This window comes from Apus apus, chromosome 4, assembly GCF_020740795.1.
Source record: "Apus apus isolate bApuApu2 chromosome 4, bApuApu2.pri.cur, whole genome shotgun sequence".
NCBI classification, from domain to species: Eukaryota; Metazoa; Chordata; class Aves; order Apodiformes; family Apodidae; genus Apus; species Apus apus.
In genome coordinates, this window is record NC_067285.1 from 19,003,297 (window position 1) to 19,025,402 (window position 22,106).

At 36.6% G+C, this 22,106-nt stretch overlaps 1 protein-coding gene across 8 annotated transcripts in view; it reads right to left on the reverse strand.

The window, feature by feature from the left end:
• Positions 1 to 6,191: 6,191 nt before the first annotated feature.
• The window catches only part of MAPK8 (mitogen-activated protein kinase 8), a 130,870-nt gene continuing 114,955 nt past the window's right edge, over positions 6,192 to 22,106 (reverse strand). For 5 of the 8 annotated variants that reach the window (XM_051616687.1, XM_051616686.1, XM_051616684.1 and 2 more), the window contains 7 exons: positions 18,754 to 18,919; positions 14,734 to 14,805; positions 12,172 to 12,354; positions 11,206 to 11,330; positions 10,121 to 10,184; positions 8,128 to 8,205; positions 6,192 to 7,116 (listed from right to left, as the gene is read on the reverse strand). In XM_051616687.1, the coding sequence (XP_051472647.1) occupies positions 6,971 to 7,116; positions 8,128 to 8,205; positions 10,121 to 10,184; positions 11,206 to 11,330; positions 12,172 to 12,354; positions 14,734 to 14,805; positions 18,754 to 18,919 (834 nt within the window). In that variant the 3' untranslated portion in view covers positions 6,192 to 6,970. Of the gene's footprint in view, positions 7,122 to 8,127; positions 8,206 to 10,120; positions 10,185 to 11,205; positions 11,331 to 12,171; positions 12,355 to 14,316; positions 14,389 to 14,733; positions 14,806 to 18,753; positions 18,920 to 22,106 lie in introns of all 8 variants that reach the window. The other 3 variants (XM_051616685.1, XM_051616690.1, XM_051616691.1) reach the window with 2 other exon arrangements.

The window sequence follows — 22,106 nt, forward strand, 5'->3', positions numbered from 1 at the left end:
AATGGGCTTTCATAAGTACCAACAGATTGCACACCTTTCTCCGCACCATCTCACAGATATTCTCACATCTGGAAGTTAACTTGCTTCTACCTCACTGTAATGCTCCTCCTTCCTACAGAAATGGAAACCAGTGAGAGTGAGCAAAAAGAAACATTTTGACCTAATCTTTCTTGGTCAAGACAAGATGGTAAGGTGGTAAAGGTAAGCTGAGCAGACAGGCTAAGTCAGTAATTTCAAAACATTTTCCCTTCCCAGAATACTCAGCTGGGCTAGATTCCTCACAGCTCATGGTGCCAGACAGTGTGGCTAGTACCTGAGCAGTCCACAGCAGCCACATCCTGCCACCTGCAGGCAGCAGCAGCATCCTTGCCTTTTTTCCCCTACCTGCCCCACACCTTAAATGATTACTGATTGTCAGAACTGATCCTTCAAAGTATATGATGGCCTGTTTAAAACAGCAGTATTAAGATGCCTAATGTGAGAATCAACTGTTGCAACAATGATTTTGAGCTAGCCACTGCAGTGAGTTAGGCAGCATTAAGTACCATGTCAGTAATCACAAAGCATTAGGGAGTGGCCTGAATTGAACTATAAGTAATTCTCTGCAATCAGAACATCAGGACTGGTAAAAGTTTCTACTATCTGAGGCATTTAATCCTAGTAAGAATACATTTCAGGTCCTTTTGAAGATTATTCATTGCAATATACATATCCTGCAAGAAGCTGTAACTACCCAGTCCATGCCAAAACACACCACAGTGGGATATTAACTCTAAAAGCCTAACAGAAGCATCACAGTTTCCCATCATGGACAACAAGCCAGAAATGGGAACATTCTTGTCCTGCTGTATGCAACCTCATGGAACACTATGCCCTTATTTGAGGAAGATTATATCCTCCTTTCCTAGCTTAAACTCCTGTTTCTGTACAGTCTTTCCCACCACTTAATTTGCCAACTTCATGGATCTGAGAGAGTGCTCCTTTTTTTGCAACCTTTTAGCTTACCACAACCCCTAGTTCAAAGTGCCAGCTTTCTTTGCAAGTGTTTACAAGACAGACATTTGTTAGTATTAATAAGGCATAACAAAAGACTCCTGGAATGAGGTAGCTACAATTTTACCACAGCTTTACGTGTACAATCTTCCCAGCCTGGAACATCCCTTCCAGTATTACGCAGGCAAAAGTGTAGCATTTTTCAGTGAATGAAATCAACACAAGCATACACTTAAAAAAAACAACTAAGCCAAACATTTCAGAGTAACAAAAAACTAATTCTAATATGAAACAGAAAATTAGTAATTACAGCTTATTAATCTACTTACATTCACCAAACAGGGCTCTGCAAGCCAGCAGCACTCTGGAGCATTTTGGTTCTAGGCTGAAGTCACACTCAGACAAATCCCTGGCAGAGCTAGAACTGTCTCAGGCCTTGCTCTATATCAATGTATTACTTGGAATGAACAAGACTTCCTGATAACATATATAAATAAAAAAGCATTTCTGAGCCTCACCGCACTCCTAGAAGCACCTCACGCTGGTCCAGCGATATAAAGCAGGCTGCACTGCCCGTGGTCACAGGTCCTTTTCCATACCAATGTACACAAAGACAACGTAACAGCACGCAGACAAGCGCAACTCCAGGGCATCTCAAGTCTTCATTTAAAGAAACGTTGAGGGCCTGCTGAAAATGAAGGCAATGGCATGCATTACACTAGCATTTAGCCACACTGCAGAGGTGCCAGTGCAAGAAGTGGTCCTGGCACTAAAGCTGATCCTCCAGTAAAAGCTCTTCAGAAGTCAGATCCTTCAGGCTTCTCTGAGACTCAGTTTTGAGAATTACCTTCCTGAGGGCAGTGGGACTGGACCCTCCTTTCATACAATAGACAGTCCATGGCTTACCTCTTTTCTGCAAGGCAGGGTCTCAGCAGCTGTACTTCCAGGACAGAAGGTGGCTAGAGTTGGAAGCAAGGAAGTGGCACATCCAAAAGCCCAAGGGAACAGAGAAATGCAAGAAACATGTCACTTTGCCCATGAGTGAGCTCACACACAGGACAGGACCTTAATTACCATCAAAAACAGATGCATTCTCAGGAAGGACTGATGCTAAGAAAACTCCAACTGCAGCCTTATTATGAAATCCATACAAAATCCATTCCAGCCTACTAAAGAAGAAATACTAAATGCATATGGTCAAACTTTTTTTTTCCTTTTTTATTTAAAATATCATTATAACCAATTGACATACTAGATAACAATGTATACATTCCAGTGGTGCACATGTAACCTATGGCATGAATGATTAAAAAACCCACAATGTTCTCAGTAATGCCCCACCAACAGCTTATTTGGAGGGAATAAAGGAAAAGCAGAAAAAAGTATCAAATGTGGGGAAGAAAAAATTTACAGTTTTTCCCAGTATTTTTACCGAAGTATCTTTCCCTTCATATTTATTGGGGCAAAACAAAACTAAGAATATACTTCAAAAGGGGCAGAAAAAAATGACCACAATAATTAGCGTTTTGTTTTTTTCTCAACTTTAGTAATAAAAGTTAAAGAACTCTCAAAAATAGACTAGATATTGGGCCTACAAAAGTAATTCATCTGTATGCAAAGCTTACCAAGAATTATTCCTTTTGTAAAATGTAAAGGATGAGCTGACATTACTATATATTTTTACCTACAAAACCAGACTACAGTAATAAAATCACCAATTTACAGCTAGCACAATATTCTAGATGTACATAATTGTACACAAGCTATATAATACACATGAACACCTTACGTGAAATATATAAGAAACATACTTACTGATATCGACTCAACATTGGCCAATAGGCTTATTTTTCTAAAGGAAGTGTATTTTTCTATTCACATTCAGTGTAGTTCCAATAGCAAGGGTTAGCTTTGCTTACTTAAGAAACGTAGAAAGTTTGTGTGAGGTAGTTCAAGAAAATCTAGCTTAAACTTTTAACTGCAGAAGTAGAAACACAATGTGATCTGATTCATAACACACTTCTGTAATGCAGAGATATCTAAAGAAGAGGAGAAGGGAGTGGAAGAGATCACTTAAAATACCACTTTTATCCAGTGCCCTTAGCAAAGAATAAATTAAGTGAATTGAAAATTTGGGTAAGCAGTAGTCTCATCACATTTCTCCATTAAACCCTCTCTGATCTTACTGAAAAAGACAACTCTCCTTAAACTCCTCCAGTCCTCAAACTAAATGTGTTAGAACCAAAACACTGATGGGAAAACGAAATGTACCATGGACAAGCTGCTGTCAACACAAATACACATGTAGAAACTTGCTTCCTTTAGCAACTCAAAACAGTTGAGACCAAGTCTAAGTTGAAACACCTTCTCTCCTCCTTCCCCCATAACTTAACTGAGAAACATTCAACGTCATATGCTTTGGATGATTGGCAGAGTAGGAACCATCCTCCTCTATTAGCTTTCTGATAATTTTTCTTTATGCAATGTTGAGATAAATGCCATATACATTACTGCAGGGGCATTATATTCATGCAAATGCCTGTCAAGGTGCTTAATTTTTGCCCTCTAATGAAATAGCCTATGTGCAGAGATGCAATTTTCCATAAAACAAAACCACTTTAGTCACACAGTACTTCCTTGGACCCTGAGGCAGCAGAGGGTGCTGTTGCCACAACCACCTCAGATAGAGCTCACTAGACCCCCCTAAATTCACACCTGGGCTGGCAGGGGGGCCTTACCAAACCATTTATGCTATTATCATCTTTGTGGCTAGCTGGGATTCCTATCCAGAAAGATACTACTGCATATACTGCAGCAAGGTTCTTCTAAACTAAAAAGCCAAGTACAACACCTACATGGGGAAAAGTGCCAGGTCTGTTCACCTTAGCAGAATCAAATGAACGCACAAGAGGTGTTCTGGTCAGTCAGGTCAGATTGTTGAACTGACGGGTACTGTTTTGGCAGTCCAGCTTCTCACACACCTTAACATACAAAACGCCTCAATTCTACAAAAGCAGAGGAGCTGTTTTATTTTTTATGCCTACCACAGCTCTGAACAGAGAAGGCAGAAATTAATCTCGTTACTATTGCCCAACTTTTAACCTCACTTGACGTAAGAAATGAGACAACTCACTGTAATTCAATCCCAACCAACTCCCAATGGATTGGAAGAGCTCTGCAAGAGGAAAGTCGCATGCACTTCAGTGAAACCTGTTGTCATGAGAAGGTTTTGGAATCACAGACTAAAATAAAGCTTAATAATACTTTAAGATCGTACAGTGTATTAGATAGTACAAGATCTAACAACATAGAACTAGACAATACTGAACTCTAGTTACCCATTTGTTTACTATCTGTGGCAGTGTACAACTATCTATGAAATAATTTTGTATTTCAACAAACAAAAAGGGAACTTTAGACTAGCATCTTGTTGTGACAATTTGATTACTGAATCTGATTTTCTTGTCTTTGTAAAAAAAAGTAACACTGCTATGAAGATGGTGCCGGAAGGGATCTCTAGGTTCCTGCAGGGAAAACTCCGACCTTACTGAAACAATCCCTTTAAACACAGCTTACTCACACTACAATGGGTTGCAGCAGCCAGTCCCACGCATTCATTCATCAACTCTGCCTTAAAAGCAGAAAAACTCAATTCACCTATGAACCATGAACACAGTGAAGATACTATTGTTATTACACTGTAGTAAAAGCCCAGTAACTGTTTCACTCAGTATTAATTTTTAAAGCAATTTTTCTTTAGGACACTGGAAAGTGATAGCAAAAATTACTTTAAAGTTACAAAGTATTTCACTCACCACTACAATCCAGAGGGGTCATAAAAAGTACTGTCGAATCAACAAAAATTTTGGCTTAAGTCACAGCTTAAATTTTGATAAAAAATTACAAAACAGACTGTTCTGCTGGTCTCTGTTCAACTTCAGCAGATTTTCTGTGTTTCAGTGCTAGATAAATCCATACACGTCCTGCCTATTCTGAGGTAATATACCATTTGGCAGGATCCTGTAAAAATAACTGCCTTAACAAACGTGGTTCAGAAAGACAATATTGAAATATTAGATACAAGTGAGGAAAGCAAAATTACACGCAGACACACTTACCAGCAGTCTAGCCAGGCCAGGCAAACAACTGTGGAGTTTATCAACTTAGTCATCTTTGAGACATTACCATTCCTTGTAACCCTATATGTTTTTAAAAAAGACACATCAGATATTGAAAGCATTACCATCATTTCTATTTTTCTGAAACTTACTGCAAAGATAGATTTTCCTCTTTCTATCAGAATGTAAAAAAGATACCTATTTAACCCAACCAGCAGAAGGAACCACACTGAAGAGCATCAGTCATTCCTGGGTGACCTCTGTAGCCAGTTACATGATTAGCTTATGTTCTGGGCCTGACAAGACTTCTGCATTTTTTTAATGCTCATTTTTGTGAGCACTATTAATTTCAATTCCTTGTCACATTCTAATCCACTACACAAAATATGCACCTGCACAAGGCAATCAATTATACAGCCTAGCTTCACAAAAAAATCTGCATTTTCCAAAGGAATAAAATCTGAATGATTAACTCATACATAAACTTAAGTCAGTTATAGATAAATCATTCTGTAAATATAAAATGTAAACAGTTAAAATACTTCTGTGAGGAGCAGCACCATCTTTCATGACTATTTAGTAACTGTTCTACATATTTTAATGTATCTTTTGTTTAAAAAGGGTATTGAAACCTGGAGCATCAGTGCTGAAAACTACTGAATATTTCTGACTTTAAAAGAACCATTATTAAGATTTCTGCTACACTGGTCTCACAGTGAAATGAAAGAGATAAATATTAATTTATACAGCACTACTTCTCCCTCCTTTGGATGGCATATATTGCTCACTTGATGCATTAACTACAGAAATCCTGAGGTTCTCCTACCACTTAATGGTTTTTAGAAATCAGTTACTTTTGGTGGAGAAAGAACAGCTGAAGTTTTGCCCCTACTGCATTCATGTCATTCCCTCTTCTACACAAAAAAGCACCTACCTAAGTAGACAAAAGTAGTAAGAAACAAAACTCCCAAGAATCACGTATGACATAAAAGTACAGCTACAGCATACTCATTTTCCCTGTTGGCAATCTAGACATCCTGGATACACTTTGTTTTGTGTGTACAAAAACAGGCTACAAGCTAGAAGTAAACAGTTTATTTGTATTGCAATGTATTATTCATGAAGTATCCTCATGTTTTATAGTGATCATAGGATTTGGCATGCCACAGCTTTGCAGAAAACACCACATTACTTTGTTAGGGTAGATATTTCTGCAGCTTTGAAGATATGCTTTGCTTTCTTAAGTTTGTAAAACCATTCAAATGAAGTTACTTTGCAAAGGGTCATATACCTTTTATCTAAAAAAATTCACTGGTTGTTGCTTTTGCTGAAGTCTTAGAGGCAAGTGGTCAAAATAAAAGAGCATTTTGTTTGCTGCCAGCCCAAAACTACAGCTGGCTGCACTGAATTCTCTTCCCCCTCCATCTGCACATGGACATATATGACCAAGCATAAAACTTTGAAGGATATCATGAACAAAACATCTGGAATAAATTCTAATTAAAAAATTGAAAACCTATAAAATCTTAAATAATTCATTATATGGTAATGACCACAACATTAATATGTGCTTCAATAAAACAAATCTTACAAATTCAGTAAAAAAAGATCAGCAGCATAAAAGTAAAGCAAATATGCAGATTTTAAAACCACAATAAAAATTATCAGGTTTAATATTTTACAGTTAATTACAGCAAAAAAGTGGCTGCTTTTAACACAACTTACAGTTTAAATTACAGCACTTTATGATGAATTCTACAATTATTTTTGAAAAAACACTCAAAAATACCACCAAATTTTAAAGGTGCCCTATTAATGACTAAAAGGACCCCCCTCCCACCCCCCAAAAGATCAAGTAGTCATCTACAGCAACCCAGAGGTCCAGCTGAGTTTTCTAGACTGCTGTCTGTATCAGAGGCCAATGTTGGATCTGTTGACATTGAAGACACATCATTGACAGATGACGATGAAGATGGATGTTGAGAGCCATTGATCATTGCTGCACCTGTGCTATGAGAAACAAAACAGCAAATCAGTTGCAGATACAGTTGCATGGTTCAGTACTTGCATTAGTCTGTCACTTTCTAATAGTCATTACTTTCTCCTGTTCTGTCAGATTTGAAGAGATGTGTCTCAATCCATTATCAAAGTAAATAAAACCCACAATATCTTAACGTAGGGCTAATGAATGGGATGTCAAGAGCCACAGAGCCCACGTGGCACTATACCTGCCAAATTACAAGAACATGCTAATGGCTGAAGGTTAAAAATCACAAACACAGACAATATTGCATAAAGCTAGAGCTAAGATATCCTACCAAATGTTGAGACCCAAAGCTAGAATTATATCTACATATTTAGATAAAGAAATAAGGGAACTGGTTTTTTCCTTCATGCTAGGAAATGGCTAATGTTCAGCCACATTGTATACTTTCAATCTCAGACAATGCAGTGATTTTTCAGTCTGGATTTCAGTGAACTCTGAGCAGAGTCATCACTAGCTGTCCAACTCTTGCTGTCATTTTTCAACAGTGTACATGCAGTCCTATCAAAGGTCAGCCAACAGTCCCATTTTTCTCCAAAATTCAGCAACAGTTTCTGAAAGTGCTCTGTATTTTTCCTTTCTGTTTAGAGGCAGACTACCTAGAAATTCAAGTCAGACTACCTAGAAATCCTGTTTCTTTACTTAATAGATATAAGTAGTGGTTATATCTTTATTTGAAATTGCACCAGCTAGAAGTGATGCATCTAACCAGATTATGGCAACAGAGCATCAGTACCTGCCAAGATGTTTCTTGATGACTGAAAAAAGCACCAGTTAAATGGGGTCAAAATTAAGTGGAATTTACCAGATTAATAAAAAGATATGTCAACCCCATACATTCCATTCCAATAAGCAGTTTCTCAAAGGGAATTCAAGAGGATATTGGTCATTTAAGAGCTGTATTTTGGAGCTAGGTTACTCTTTCCTGACCTAAAACTCAATGCTTTATACTGTGCTTTTATTGTAACCAACCTAAAGGGGCTGGTTGTCCACGTATAACCCCATTCTTGGTTCTCTCCTCCAGGTCCATGACTTCCTTGTATATCAACTCTGAAAACAGAGAAGGAGAAGCAAAAAATGAATTTGAAAACCCAAGACTGGATTGATAATACAACTCCCATTAAAATGTACATTTACATTTCATAGGTTTATTACTGTTCAGAATTAGTTTTGAACAATACACTGTAGAGGCTGGAGAACAACTGGCAAGTGACAGAAAAATATAAAACTCTTCTGTTGGAGCCACAACAGGCTGGCACTCTCAAGAACCCACTGACATTACTCTGAGACTCTTTTGTCCAGGCTCCTTGGGGACCTGTGGTTAAAATGGTTCTTTATAACCATTCAATTTATATCAATGACTTCTTTGTAACAGATAAATGGAATCAGTCTTCAAAGGACTGGGTAGGAACAAGCCCAAACAACACTGCCATGCTCCCAACAAACATTTGCAACTACATTTCCTCAACAACAGCATCTAAAGGTCCAGATCACCATGAAATGGAATACAACATTGGCGTATCAGTAGCCACTCCAAATGAAAGCAGCTACTTAATCTTCCAGCTACAGAAGTTACTCATCCTTAAACAGGTTAAAGGTGCTTGTAACATGAATCATACATCCTGTGTACTGGCCAGGAGGTTTTTAGGCTAATAGCAGCTTATTACCCAGAAAAGAGCTAAGTTGTAAATCTACAGAAGGAACAACAGAAGTACTAAAAATGTTAAATGCAGCTTATAAGAACTGACTGTCAGAATACTGCTTCTTATCTGTCACTGGCAAACTAGTAGAATGTACAGTTTGGGGAAAAAAAAAAAAAAGGCATTTAAGAATTATGATTTCAAGGACTATAGGAGCCTAAAAAGTAAATTCTATATTGCTTGAAACACCCTCAGCACATCTGCTTCAAAAGGGAAATAACTTACTCTGGAAGGAGGACGGCAAAAGAATTACCACAGTTCTCCCTCTCTCTCCGCATTTAAGATTAAAACTCAGTTGCTAACAGAAAGCAACTTAAAAGTGTGGTAGTATTAGATTCTACAGACTTGTGCCTATTACCAGCCAACACAATCAAACTGTCAAAAATTATTCAGGAAATATCTTCCCTGTTTTTGTTTTTTTTCCTCTGGAGAGAAAAAGGTTATACAGGTCTAATATCCCATTCTAGACTTTTTTCAGTATAAAGTAAAGGAGTGGTCAATGCACTAAATTCTTGCTTAAATGTAACATATAGATGCTGCACAGCAACCTCAACCTGCATTTTTTCTTAGCACTAGGATCTCTGCAATAACACCACATCTTTTAGAAATAATTTAAAAATGAAGCACAAGCTTTACAAGTAACAAAGATCTTCCCCTTACATTTCATCATTTTACACCTTATATACGACTAGGAAATACAGATACTGAGCACAAAAGATCAGCTCTTGCAGGTATGAGTCTTACTTTATACTGTGATCCTTTCCACACCTCAACTCCAGCTACTTTATCAAGATCCCAAAGGTGATAATCACCAGCATCTTTCACAACAAGTGCAATTTCACTATCTCACCCTTTACTAACACTTTCAAATCCTCTGCTTGATTTAAAACAATACAATTATTGCTATTAGGCTCTTCACTTGACAACTAGTGCTTCTACTTCAGACTTACATCACTTAAACTCCTGCATCTTTTTCAACTGCAGCAGTTAGTCCACAAGAGTTACTCTCTCTAAAAATGCTGCCCTATGGTTTGCAAAAGGTGACCGAGCAGGTCTTAAGTTCACTACAAAGGTTCAGCGCCTTCACAGGAAAATGTTTTGTGTCACAACAATCAAGACATTGTGAAGCACTGATCTATTCTCTTGCCATTCCAAGAAGTTTAAGTAAATACTACTATGTTGCTCAGAAGAACCTAAGTAACAGTAATTGTTGGGCTCTAGACTACTCCTAAAAGCCTTATTATACTTTAAAATGCCCTTCTTACCTTTCCATTCTTCTATCGTGTGCTCCCTTTCATCTAACTGCTTATCTGGTATCTTTGGTGGAGGCTGAAAAACAAAACTAACTCATGATAAAGCAATTAAAAGAGATATAAAACCAGAATAAATGAAAAATGCAAGTAAACACTCAGAATATGAACCTCATTTAAATATACTGTATTTATGTGGTCACGTATTATCTCATACTTGGACTCTGCTTATTTTCTAGAAGGCACTACATGTTTTAAAGTTATTCTGATTAACAGATTTGCTTGCATTACTGTAATAATTAAACTAGAAACTGAACAGTCAAGTAAAAAAGCTCCTAAGCGCAGCAGTCTCCAACCCAACCAGCCCGTTCTACCTACTGTTAATTATTAAGTTTTTCCTCTAGCTATTATAGATCAGCAGAATTCTAATTGCATCATTTAAATCAAGCAACTTTTCTATTCTTATTGGGCCATCACCACCCACTTTTAAAAATGTCACTTTCCTCATAATCTGAAATTCTCCTGAAATTAACTTTTAAAGAACAATTTTTAAGTAAACCCTTTGTTCATTAGTATTAATAACTGAAAGCTCAAGATCTTGTACTCAGATTTTGCTGAAACATGTATTTCCTAGTTTAATAGTACTATCAGTTGCTACAACTAATAAAAATATTCCTCTCATCCAAGAATAAGTACCTTAGAAACCTGTCAAGTGCAAGTAAACCATACTGAAATGACACACTTAATAAATTAGAACCATATATGTAAGATTTCATAAAATCCAAGAATTATTAAGGCCATGCTGGCCTCTTGGAGTTTCTACTTGACTTCCTTAGTTGGATTTCAGATGCATTACTACATGTCCAGATTATATACATTTATACACAAACACACACACACAGATGCAGGTACTCCAGTTTGCACCCATTCCTGATACTTTATCTAATAAACACATCAATCAACGATAATAAAAACCATTATGATTCAGTTGATCTCCTAGTGAAATACGTAGATCACACAATAATCTTCTTTCAAGTATCACAAGTTTACTTTAGTACACTGCCTTCCTAATCAATCAGACACCTAAAACAAGAACTTACAGCTTCTGCTTCTGATGGATCATACCAAACATTGATGTATGGGTGCTGCAAGGCTTCATCCACGGAGATTCTTTTAGAAGCATCTATAACCAGCATTTTTGACAACAAATCCCTTGCTTGACTTGCTGCAAAAAGTGACATTTTCTATTTAGAATAGTGCTGTATATAGTGTACATAATACAGTATTTCAAAGCTCTTAAGGAGAGGAGTCTCAGAGTAAATAAATTCCAGTTTACTATCTATGCAGCCCTTACATAATTTGGCATTAAGAAAAGTGGTCCATTTAATGAGGGAAAAAATGTTGAAGAGAATACTACAGGTGGGAAAGGGGTTGGACATGTTTCATTATATGTTTTCAGCATACAGTGCCCCTTTGCATGACATCCTTATGTGAAATATAACTCAGCTGCCAGTACAGCCTTGTCTGGAATAGCAGTGGGCAAGCACCTCCTACCTGCCTCTTACAATCTATGGGGAAAAAACTGTCATGTACAGTTAGTCACATGTCACGTCAGTCACAGAAAATATGGTGACTCTGGGACCCCACTGAGTAGGTGACTTTTAGAACCAGTAAGTTCTTTCAGTAACTACAGGGTAACTGTGTATTACAAATAGTCATAATACATAGGGATATTCATCCCTAGAGAAAGAGAAGTGGCTCTGCCTACAAAACTTCCATTCCACCTTCCTGCTACTCTTCTCTAATTCACATTGACATCTGTCATTGAGAGGAATAGATATGCTTCCTTTTCTTTATACAGGCATCTCCAGAATATGAGCTGTTTCAGAGAAGATGAGAAAGTAGAGGAAAGCATACACCAGAATGTGTGTAAATTATATATAAATATAATATTTAAATCCTTAGCAAGATGATGTTATAGTGAACAAAACCAAGATATATTTCTGTTTGAGATATCACAGTTTAAAAACTTTGAAAATACACAAAACACAGAAGACAGACCTTACCTTTAAGCTTATTGTGCTCAGAGTCAGCTGGGAAAAGGACATCTGGAAAAAGTTTTTCAAAACTATAACCAGCATATTTAGGTCTGTTCTCCACATAAGTTCGGACTGTAGGCTGTAATTTCTTCATAAATTCGGGACACGGTGTTCCTAGCTGCTCTATGACTTTATTCCACTGATCAATATCTAAGGTTACGCAGCTAAGAAAAACATTGTGTCTGATTTTCAGCTAGAAAGTTATGTTAAAAACAGATAAAATAGCCAACAGAGAGAACACACAGAAAATTATAATAAAATATCAAGTTAATCATCATTAATTAGGACTACCTTTTTGGTGAAAACAGTGAAACAACGCAAGACTGTGACAGAGTAATCAAGGCAGTATGTGTTTCACTCAAAATTAACACTAACTAGCAAAGGATATACTTCTGAGAAACCAAGAAAATTAAAAGACTCAAAAAATGTAACAAGTGAATTTAAATAAAGGCCTTATTTGGGTTCTGGAAGAGAACTTCCTGATCTAAACATGTTTTCATAGTCAAGCTACTATACATCACCAAGGCACTTGTGAGAATTGCCCCATGTAGGTGCTTTGTCCTTTGTTCTCACCTGGACCTCTCAGACCAGTCCTGGACTCTCCCAAGTCAGGGATCTCTCACCAATGATATGCAACACCAATGGACACAAAGGGTGAAATCATGGCCCACACAGGTCAATGACAACTCTGTCAGAGACTTGAACACACAAGTTAAAGAGTTTCAAGTACACATAAGAAACATCTTAAAAGTTTACATAAGGTAAAGGGGAAATTGACCAGTTAACAGCAGAAAAATTTAGTATGTGTTACAAAGTTAAAAAAGCAACATTTGGCTCAGGAATTCCTAGTTGCAGATGGTTAGATACTGGAAAAGAGCTCAGGTAAAATTTTAGGCATGCTTATCTCCTTCATATCTTCTACCCAACTATTTTGTCAACCATCAAAGACAGGATTTAGGGAATACCTAAACCTTCAGTTGGATGTAGCAGGCTCCCCTCCTGCATTCTTAAAACTTTACAGCAGACCTTTATATAAGGATTTTCAGGCTCTACAGCGCTTTAGTACAGGCCTTGAAAAAGAAGCATTTACACTGTATGACACTGAGCCTAAATTGAAAAGTCATGTTCGTAAACCAGATGCATAAAGCTAAGCATGGTGCAGCTCACGCAATGACAGAGCTGTGTGAAAATAAGGATGCCTTGGATCTCCTCCCTGTGCCTCAAAATCCTCACCCAGTCTTCACCCCTAAATGGTACTATATCAGTTATTAAACAGTTAACCAGCAGGAAAGCAGAAAAGATTTATGACGGCATCTAAAAACTGGAGTGTAACTACTAGTAAAACAAGTAAGATGCCAAACTTCATTTAGATCCATTGATTTTAGAGATGATCAAAAGGTTTCACCTCTATTTGCTTGCAGTAGCCTCTCTGAAGTACTGTTCACAGGACAATCCATTCAGCTACTACCAAGCTACTCATGGAATAAAAAGAGAGAAGCGCCACATATTTCTGAAAGCTGTTTGCAGGATCATTTATGCATACAAAAAAATAAAAAATCTCCAGACTGTAACTAATGTAGCTGGTTAGGAATTTTTTGTAAACATTTCCTAGAAAAATCTAAAGAAGGATCATAACTACTAACATGCTTGGATACTAAAAACACACAAAAATTATCTCAAAAGCAAAAATCTATGCATGTGAATCACTAAAACACCACCTAAACAAAATAAATCCATCTTCAATGTGACAACATCCAAAAGCAATGCACAGACACTGTATTAAACTGGAAAATGAAAAGGGGGAAGGAGGAGGGGAAAGGAAAAAGAAAAACCCCAAACTGTTTGCCCAAGTGGTATTTTGTTCATCTTGGTTAGCATTAATCTCTAAATACAGTCATACATGTTAATGCTCTGTTGTGGTTTTGCTTTAAATGGTATAACTGTAGACTTTCACAGCTTCCTAGAACTAAAATAATGAACTCGCAAATTGTATTTTGAAAAGGCAGTTTAAAAACAGTAATTTAAAAATTAGAACCACCTTAATCTGGAACTGTATTGTTGCAGTATCTTTTGACCTTTTACAACTACTTCCTAGGCCAAAGGTAAGGATACGATCTGTACCAGGAAATAAAACACCACCTTTGATCATTTCTCCCATGATGCACCCAACTGACCAAATGTCAACTGAAAACAAAATGCAATGATATTAACATAAAAGAGAGTTATTAAAATAAATAAAATACCTAGACACACACATAACATGAAGAGACTATAAAAAGCGTGTGTAATGAAGATGAGTGAAGGTGAATGTATGCTAACTACAGGACCAGCAGAGACTATGTCCTACTGCTAGATGCAGCCTGAATATAAATGAAGTTCTTTAAAATTTTTTCAAGTGTATCACAAGAAAAATCCATGTTCATTTAATGAAAAAAAAATTGTACAATACGCATTTTCATGACACAACATCAATAAAAAAGGTTAATCACTTCCTAACTAATTCAACCTGCTGCAGCAGCACAAGGATACAGTCCCTTCCTGGAAAGAGGATTTTGTGGCAAACCATTTCGCCCATAATGCACCCCACAGACCATAAATCCACTATGTTTGTAGCACAAAAAGAAGGAAAAGCAAAGCAAACAGTCATTTAAAATTAAAAGAAGCATAACGTGACTGCATCCTATAAACTGCAGAGACAGCACAGGAAGAAGAGCAAGTCTCTACATTAATCAATGAAAACACTTCAAAATACACTGAACATAAGGATTAGCTTTTAACTGTCTCAAATACAAGGCAGAAAAACATCCTTTTGTTTAACATTGTGCTAGAGCAAGAGCTAGAGCACAGAGGGAGAGAGATACACACAAATGAAGCAAAGTAAAGCCCTTCAAGCTCTGAGGCTTGCAAAGCTACCTCTGCCAATAGACTAGATTGATGCAAAGATAACTGTATTTCTTTAAAGTCAATCCATTGTTGTGGTTGAAAGAATTTTAGAAGTAGCTAAGTAATCTGACCTTTAAAAATACTGTATACCTACAGAGTTTATACTTTTAGGGGGAGAATTAATAGGTTATTACATAGGAATTAAAATCCACCATCAAGTATTTCCTAAAAGCCAGATTACCATGTATCTCTCTCTCCCTTTAAATAAAAAGCCAACACAATCAGTAAAAGATCACAGAATTTTAGAGGATCAGTTAATGACAATATTAGTATGCCCCTAAAAGACCTTCAGTTACAATTATGTAAAACTATTTATCCAGCTATGCTGAAATAACATCTTATGCAAAAGAAAAACTCAAAAACAATTTTTTAAAATGGAATACACATTTTCTAACATCACCATGAATCTCTCAGGGACATACTCAAAGATGAACAGGTTACTTTTTAAAGGTATGACATTTTTTTTTGTTTGCTTTTGGAGATACTGTTAAGCCTGTATGCAAAAGTTTTCTTGAGGTCATAATAATGAATTTGTATTATTATTAATACTTTTACATCAATCATCACACTTGGAATTTCAATTAAGCAGATAACAAGTGGATTTCAATGGTAACAATTGTACTAAAAATCACATTAATAGTTCTGAAGGAGCTCAACAATGTCAAGCAAAAAATGTTGCTTCTTATTGGAAACACTTCATCCCACTTATTTACCAGTTCCTCTAAAATAGTATCTAAAACACATTATAGGAGATCATAGTTGTACATATTAATAGGTCAAAATTAAGGGCCTGGTTCATTTAAAAAACGATTGTCAATATTTTATGATTAATGTTGCTTTTTCTTTAGAAATGTTTTTCATATACTTAAGAAAAGTACATAGTCTTTGGCTTAGAAACCCAAACATATGAACCCAAGTTTTGCATTTAACTTTTTAAACAAAATACTGAATGTTGACTTTCTCACCTGCAAAACAATCTCCTGCCATCACAAACCAAAATATACCCCAAATCTATTGTAATTAGCTTGTGTCCAACATGATAAATATTATGCCCAAAATTACAGGGAGAAGTCTAGAAAAATAAATGAGTCAATGACTTATTGTCATGCCTCAGAAGACAAATTACTTCAGAGGTGAAGAAAAATATTGGAAACAATTCCGCCTCTGGTCAACCAAACTTGTGATCTTTGGGGGTGCTTTGGTTTGCCGTTTTCATTAATCAAAGAAAATCTATTTGTAGGACTTTAACTCTTGTGAATTCTTCTGCAGAAAACAGTAAAATCTTACTACAGATTTGAAAAATCTTTTTAAAAAATCAACTGTTTGTCATACCCAGTTCTGAACTTCATAAGTTTGCAAGGTCTGGTTTCTTATATATCCACTATATCCAAACACACTTTGCCTCCTCTAATATCAAAACCTATATAGAATTTAACTCTATAATCAGTTCGTCTTAGATCTTTGCAAATTTTAAAGCAATTAAAGATTTCAGATGTGCATAATATAGGATCAAAAGAACACCACTCTGCAGTAGGTATCTCAGTCATCAAAACATATATTGCAATCCTCCCACATAAGTTCAGCAGGGTACATTGTTCAATTAACCTAAATGTAAATGTAACCAGCAGTTAGTTGTCAATTTTCAATAATTAACTCTAAACTAAATAAGTTAACTTTTAATTACGGGTTTAAAGGGCTAAAATAGGCATCAATTGGTAAAAGGTGAAAATCCTGGTCAGCCCATGGTTATTTTTAAATACATCATTTTTATGTGTCTCCTTCCCCTCTGCAGTCCGACCACAGTTTGCTTTGGAGAAGACATGATAGTTTTTTATAAGAATGGCAGTTTTTATTTATACTTTGCAGCACAATTCATGCTTGCTCAAGGAACAGGATTATCAGTAGCATAACAGGGGGCTCTAGAACACAATCAATTTAACTCCAATAATAACTTATGCAACATTTTAGTGCAAAGAGTGTTTCACACTTTTGCAACTCAGTTATTTAAAAGAAAAAAGTAAACTGGGAAGCTAAGTAAAAACCTACTGACTCCCACTGTATCAATTCTTTCTGTAAGGCAGCTGTATAACTCGGACTAAACTTTCAGATTCTTTAATCCAGTCTCTTTTAACTGGCCAATGTAAAGTCTTGAAGAAAATAAAAGAAAGACAAACTTAAATGCATGCTTTCTACAAAACTTTAGCAGTTAAAAAAGTAAGTTTAAGCTTGCTCCACTGAAACTGACTTTTAAGTTACTGGAAAAATAGCAAACCATGGAGATCACTGAAGGAATGTACAACAACTCATGCTCACTAGCCTTATGAATAAACATTTAACCTCACTCCTTTAAGCCAGCTTCTTTCGTTGTCAGCACTTATAGAAGTTATTCCTCTTGACTTTTATAAACTACAACCAAATCAACCTTGTGCACAGAGCAGCTGTAATTTACACACAACCTGAAGTTACTTGCTGTAATGCTATGCAGTTGCCAGGCAAGTTTGCAGAATGTACTAAGAATCCTGAAAAGTCAAGCAAGCCCCAGTTTTGTCAGTAACTGAGGAGCCATGCCTCCCATCACCAGGAGACAGCCAACAAAGTCTCAAAAATCACAGCATCTCACAGGCCTTTTTGGAGGACTAATCAGCAGAGGATTGAAAATACCTTTGGCAAATGCTGACCTCTGTGCACTGTGCCTGCCTGAGGTGGAAACACTAAGTGAGCTGAACTGACCACAGTGACAGTGGACCAATGAAATGGTGGAATTGGGGCTGCTACAACACAATTTCAGGAATGACATGCTACTTTCTTTGGTTTCCTAAAGGCTACTAACTGTTTCATTCAGAAGATGCAATGTATTTGCTTGTTTCCCTCAAATGCTGTATGCCTTTTTTTCTTGAAGAAGACATTGAGAGAAGGGCAACAGAGGAAGTATAATTACAAAGGAAGTATACACAACCAGAGGGACAAAATAGACAATTTTCCTTGGAAATTTTAATGGACCTCAAAGAATCTCTGATGCTTCATGACAAAACCTTCTGCATCTTTGTTTCAAGGGTATTATTGAATTTTTCTACAGCAACATTAAGAACTTAGTGCAACAGATTTAAAGTAGGTTGGTATTAATAAACAGTAATGCCACAGTAGGTAGTTTCAACTTGTTTGTTCCTCAGTAGCCTTTAAGTTCCCTACATCCTGAAAGGCTATATTGAATATAGTTATTTAAACACTGAATTTAGGACATACATTTACTGATTAATTCCAATTTACATCTTCATTAGGAATACAGGCAGGTGAAGGTGTATCAAGGTACATGCCACATATTCAGAAAGTATATTGCCACTTCTTCCTGGAATAACATTCATCTACCAAGCAAGTTATTTAAATTTTTAAACAAACAAGGCCCTCAATTTCTTCTCCTATTAAATGCAAACATTTCCAATGGGTTGAGTTGAATAAACAAATTGGTGTACCCAGAATCTGCATTTTGGTCACAAGGCTAATTTATAAAATTTCTACAGCTTGAAAAAAACATCAACATGTAAAATGTGGTGTGCCAAACAAACAAACAAAAAAAAGCTATGCCAAAGAAAGACTATATTTGCTGACCGTTTTCTTTGTATCCCATCCCTAGGATGACCTCTGGTGCTCTGTAGTAACGAGTCACTACATAAGGCGTCATCATAAAACTAGTTCCTGCAGTTCTGGCCAGTCCAAAGTCAAGAATCTTCAAAGTGCAGTCTGACTTTACTACTATATTACTGGGCTTTAAATCCTTTAAAAAGAAACATCATATATGACTGCTAAGACAAGCACGAAGTACTCTGTGGTTCACATTTTTAAAAGACAGCACTGCTTATATTAAATCCCACATACACAACTGGGTTATTGCTGTAACTGCAGTTTCTTTTCCCCTTGCATTAATTAATGTGCATTCAGCAGACTACAGAATTAATTCCCTCATTGTGCTTGTAGATTTATATAGCAATTAAGACAAGGAAAATACAAACAGCATTACAAGATGTGTTAGCAATGTCTGAAATAAACTGAGGTTAGTAAGAAATGTTAGCTCTGACCGAAAGTCTAGAGACTGGAACAATGCTTATTACTACAATGGAGAGCACAAGTAACATGACAATTGGCAAAATCATTTGGTGTCATAATCATCTTGATACATCAATTATTGAAATTATAACATGAATGTAAAAAAGCAGAAGTTTTCTTTGCTTGTTGAGGCTGCGTTATCTGTTTTGAATCCATGCAGACGTTTCTCTGAACAGAAAGGAAATCCCCATGCTCACACAGAATTAGTTTTCCATTTAGGATTTAGTTTTACACTAATTTTGGTGACCAAACCTAAAAGGGCACCACTGAAAAACTGCCACAAATTAACAGTCATTAAATTGGAGTGGAAAATGCCCTGATGTAGCTTCAGATCATTTAGATAGAAACTTGGTAACTGTATTCTCTTCACTTGAAGCCTAAAACCACATTGACAATAGTGGCTTTACTACATTTATTTATCCAGACACTAGACAGACATACTCAGTCATTATCTCAGAGGGATCCTACACACATCTGAATGTCACAGAGCAAATATTAGAGTAACTTCAGAATAACTCTGCCATCATAAAATCATTCATAGCACACAGAACAACAAATACGGCTTGGATTATTTCTGCCTATATTATACTACGATTAATGTGAGAAAAAACAGAGATGAGGCAGAGGACTCCAGCATTTGAGCTGCAGGCATCTGCTGAGTAGCTCTATCTTTCACTACTTCATGAAGACATTAAAGCGGCTATCTGCAAGATATATGTAGTTTTCATTTGTACTTGTATGGCTTTTAGCAAACTCCTCAGAATGCTAAGAAAGCTATATTAAAGACAGAGCAGAAACCACAGAAAAGAGTTCCAGAACAACAGAATTTTAAGGGGCAATTAAAAATCTTGCATACTTATTCACACATGCACTTCCAAATCACACAAAGACTCTGCAGACAACTTTGGCTTAAAGGATTCTCAAACACCAGGAATGAAGTCAAGTATTATAAAGCATTTCAGCTATTTAATATGCATGTTTCACATTCTGCTACAATCCTGTTTATTAACAACTTTGTTTTTGGAAACTTCTGTTATTATTTGGAGGATGTTCATTGCACAATCCCAGGTGCATCTTCACAGTATTAACTACATTCATCCTCCCCAAAGCTGCAGGATTAACACTGAAAATGTTAAGAGATCTTCCCTTTGCAAGAGAAAAATCACCACAAGAACAAACAGCAAAAACTTATGCAGTACTGTCCATCCTTAATTTCTGAATATCATGTAGCTGTCATGAAGTCTAGGAACATGTTGTAATTTGGAATACAGAACAGTCCTTCAAAATTATGGAGATGAGAGTTGACTTACACTGCATCCAAATTCATGCAGAACCAATAAACAAGAACTCAAAAGCTCCTATTAGAATGATCAAGTTCGTTAGACTGTATAAATATACCAGGAACCTATACCAGACTACATCTCACCTAGCTTAAAAAATGTAAAATGTCAGTGCCTAAAAATCAAGAGAATATTAATGGCTGTCTACCCATTAGCCAGCCAGGGGGGAGAGAGGGGCATCTCTGGAGGGTAATCCATGGCTTCTGTGGGCTTTTATCTTTCTAAAGAAAGATTTGTGTGAAAGACTTCAATTAGGTACCTTTGTTAAGTACTCATAATCAGGCAGAATACAATGCTTCAGAGCCTCTATGCAGGATTAATGAGCTACTTTATGTCCTTCAGCAAGCCAGTGAGGCACAACTGCAACACTGATCACTCATCCTGCTCAGATTGTGCAATACAAATGAACCTGTACTTCTACACTTGCTGGAAACTTCATCTTTGCAAGATGTTTTGAACACAGAAATATTAATTCGCCAACAGCCGTTAAAGCCAGTGTAAAGCTATAATGAAATCCTTGCCAAGGTCAAATCTTTATCCACTGATGTGGCAGCTAAGTATGCACCCTATACCTTTCAGGTGAAATTGTCTAAAACTCTGTGTTTGATCTCTACCTTGTTCTGTGCCTCTAGTTTGCTATGACAAAATTACTTCTATCTAAGGCAGACAGTATCCAGTGCTACTGGCACACGTACACATTGTTGTATTTTCAGTCATTCACTGAATTTTGGAAAAGTTCCTGAGATCACTGGAGCTGTGTTAGAAGCTCAAGAACCCAGTTAAAAAACAAGTGCACCTACCAACACCAAAAAAAAGCTACAGCATTATATGACACTAAAGAAGTACACAAGATTGATATTCAGAGTGGTGGTTCATGGGCAGCCACAGTCGTGCAGACTATGTTAAAGGAGTAATTGGTTTCAACAAAGTAATTAGCTTTAGATACTAAGGACAGTGGTGCTGAAAGCCCACAAGAGCAGTGTAAGAGAGTTAACTATTGCAGCCACATGGTCCATACGAAATATGCTCCTTTCCAAGAATGCCCTCCTTGACTTCTGAGGTTTTGTTTAACTTGTTTCACAGAGAAACTAGATTTTATACTCTACACCTTGATGTATAAAGGTGTACTACACAGAGCAGTTAAGTAATGCAAATGTTTTGTCTGAATATACTTATCTTCTACCAAAGTCTGAGAAGAATCTGTCACCTGAAAATCTACCATGAAGACACACAAGCAAAATATTTCTGTCCATGTCTTTCAAAACCATAGCTATTGTATCTATAGTCTCTTTGGAACAGATTATCCCTGTGCTTCATATTACTGCACAATATGAAGCATTTCAAAGAATTTACCCATACTTACAGAGGCAGGAATTCTATCCTCAAAGCTGTCTTTACTTGTGCCCAACAACTATCTGAGTAGTTACTTCTTTTCTGTAAACATACAAACGTTTACATTTATCCATGACTTCTACAAGCTCAATGGTTTGATGCCCACTTTATAGCAATACACACAGC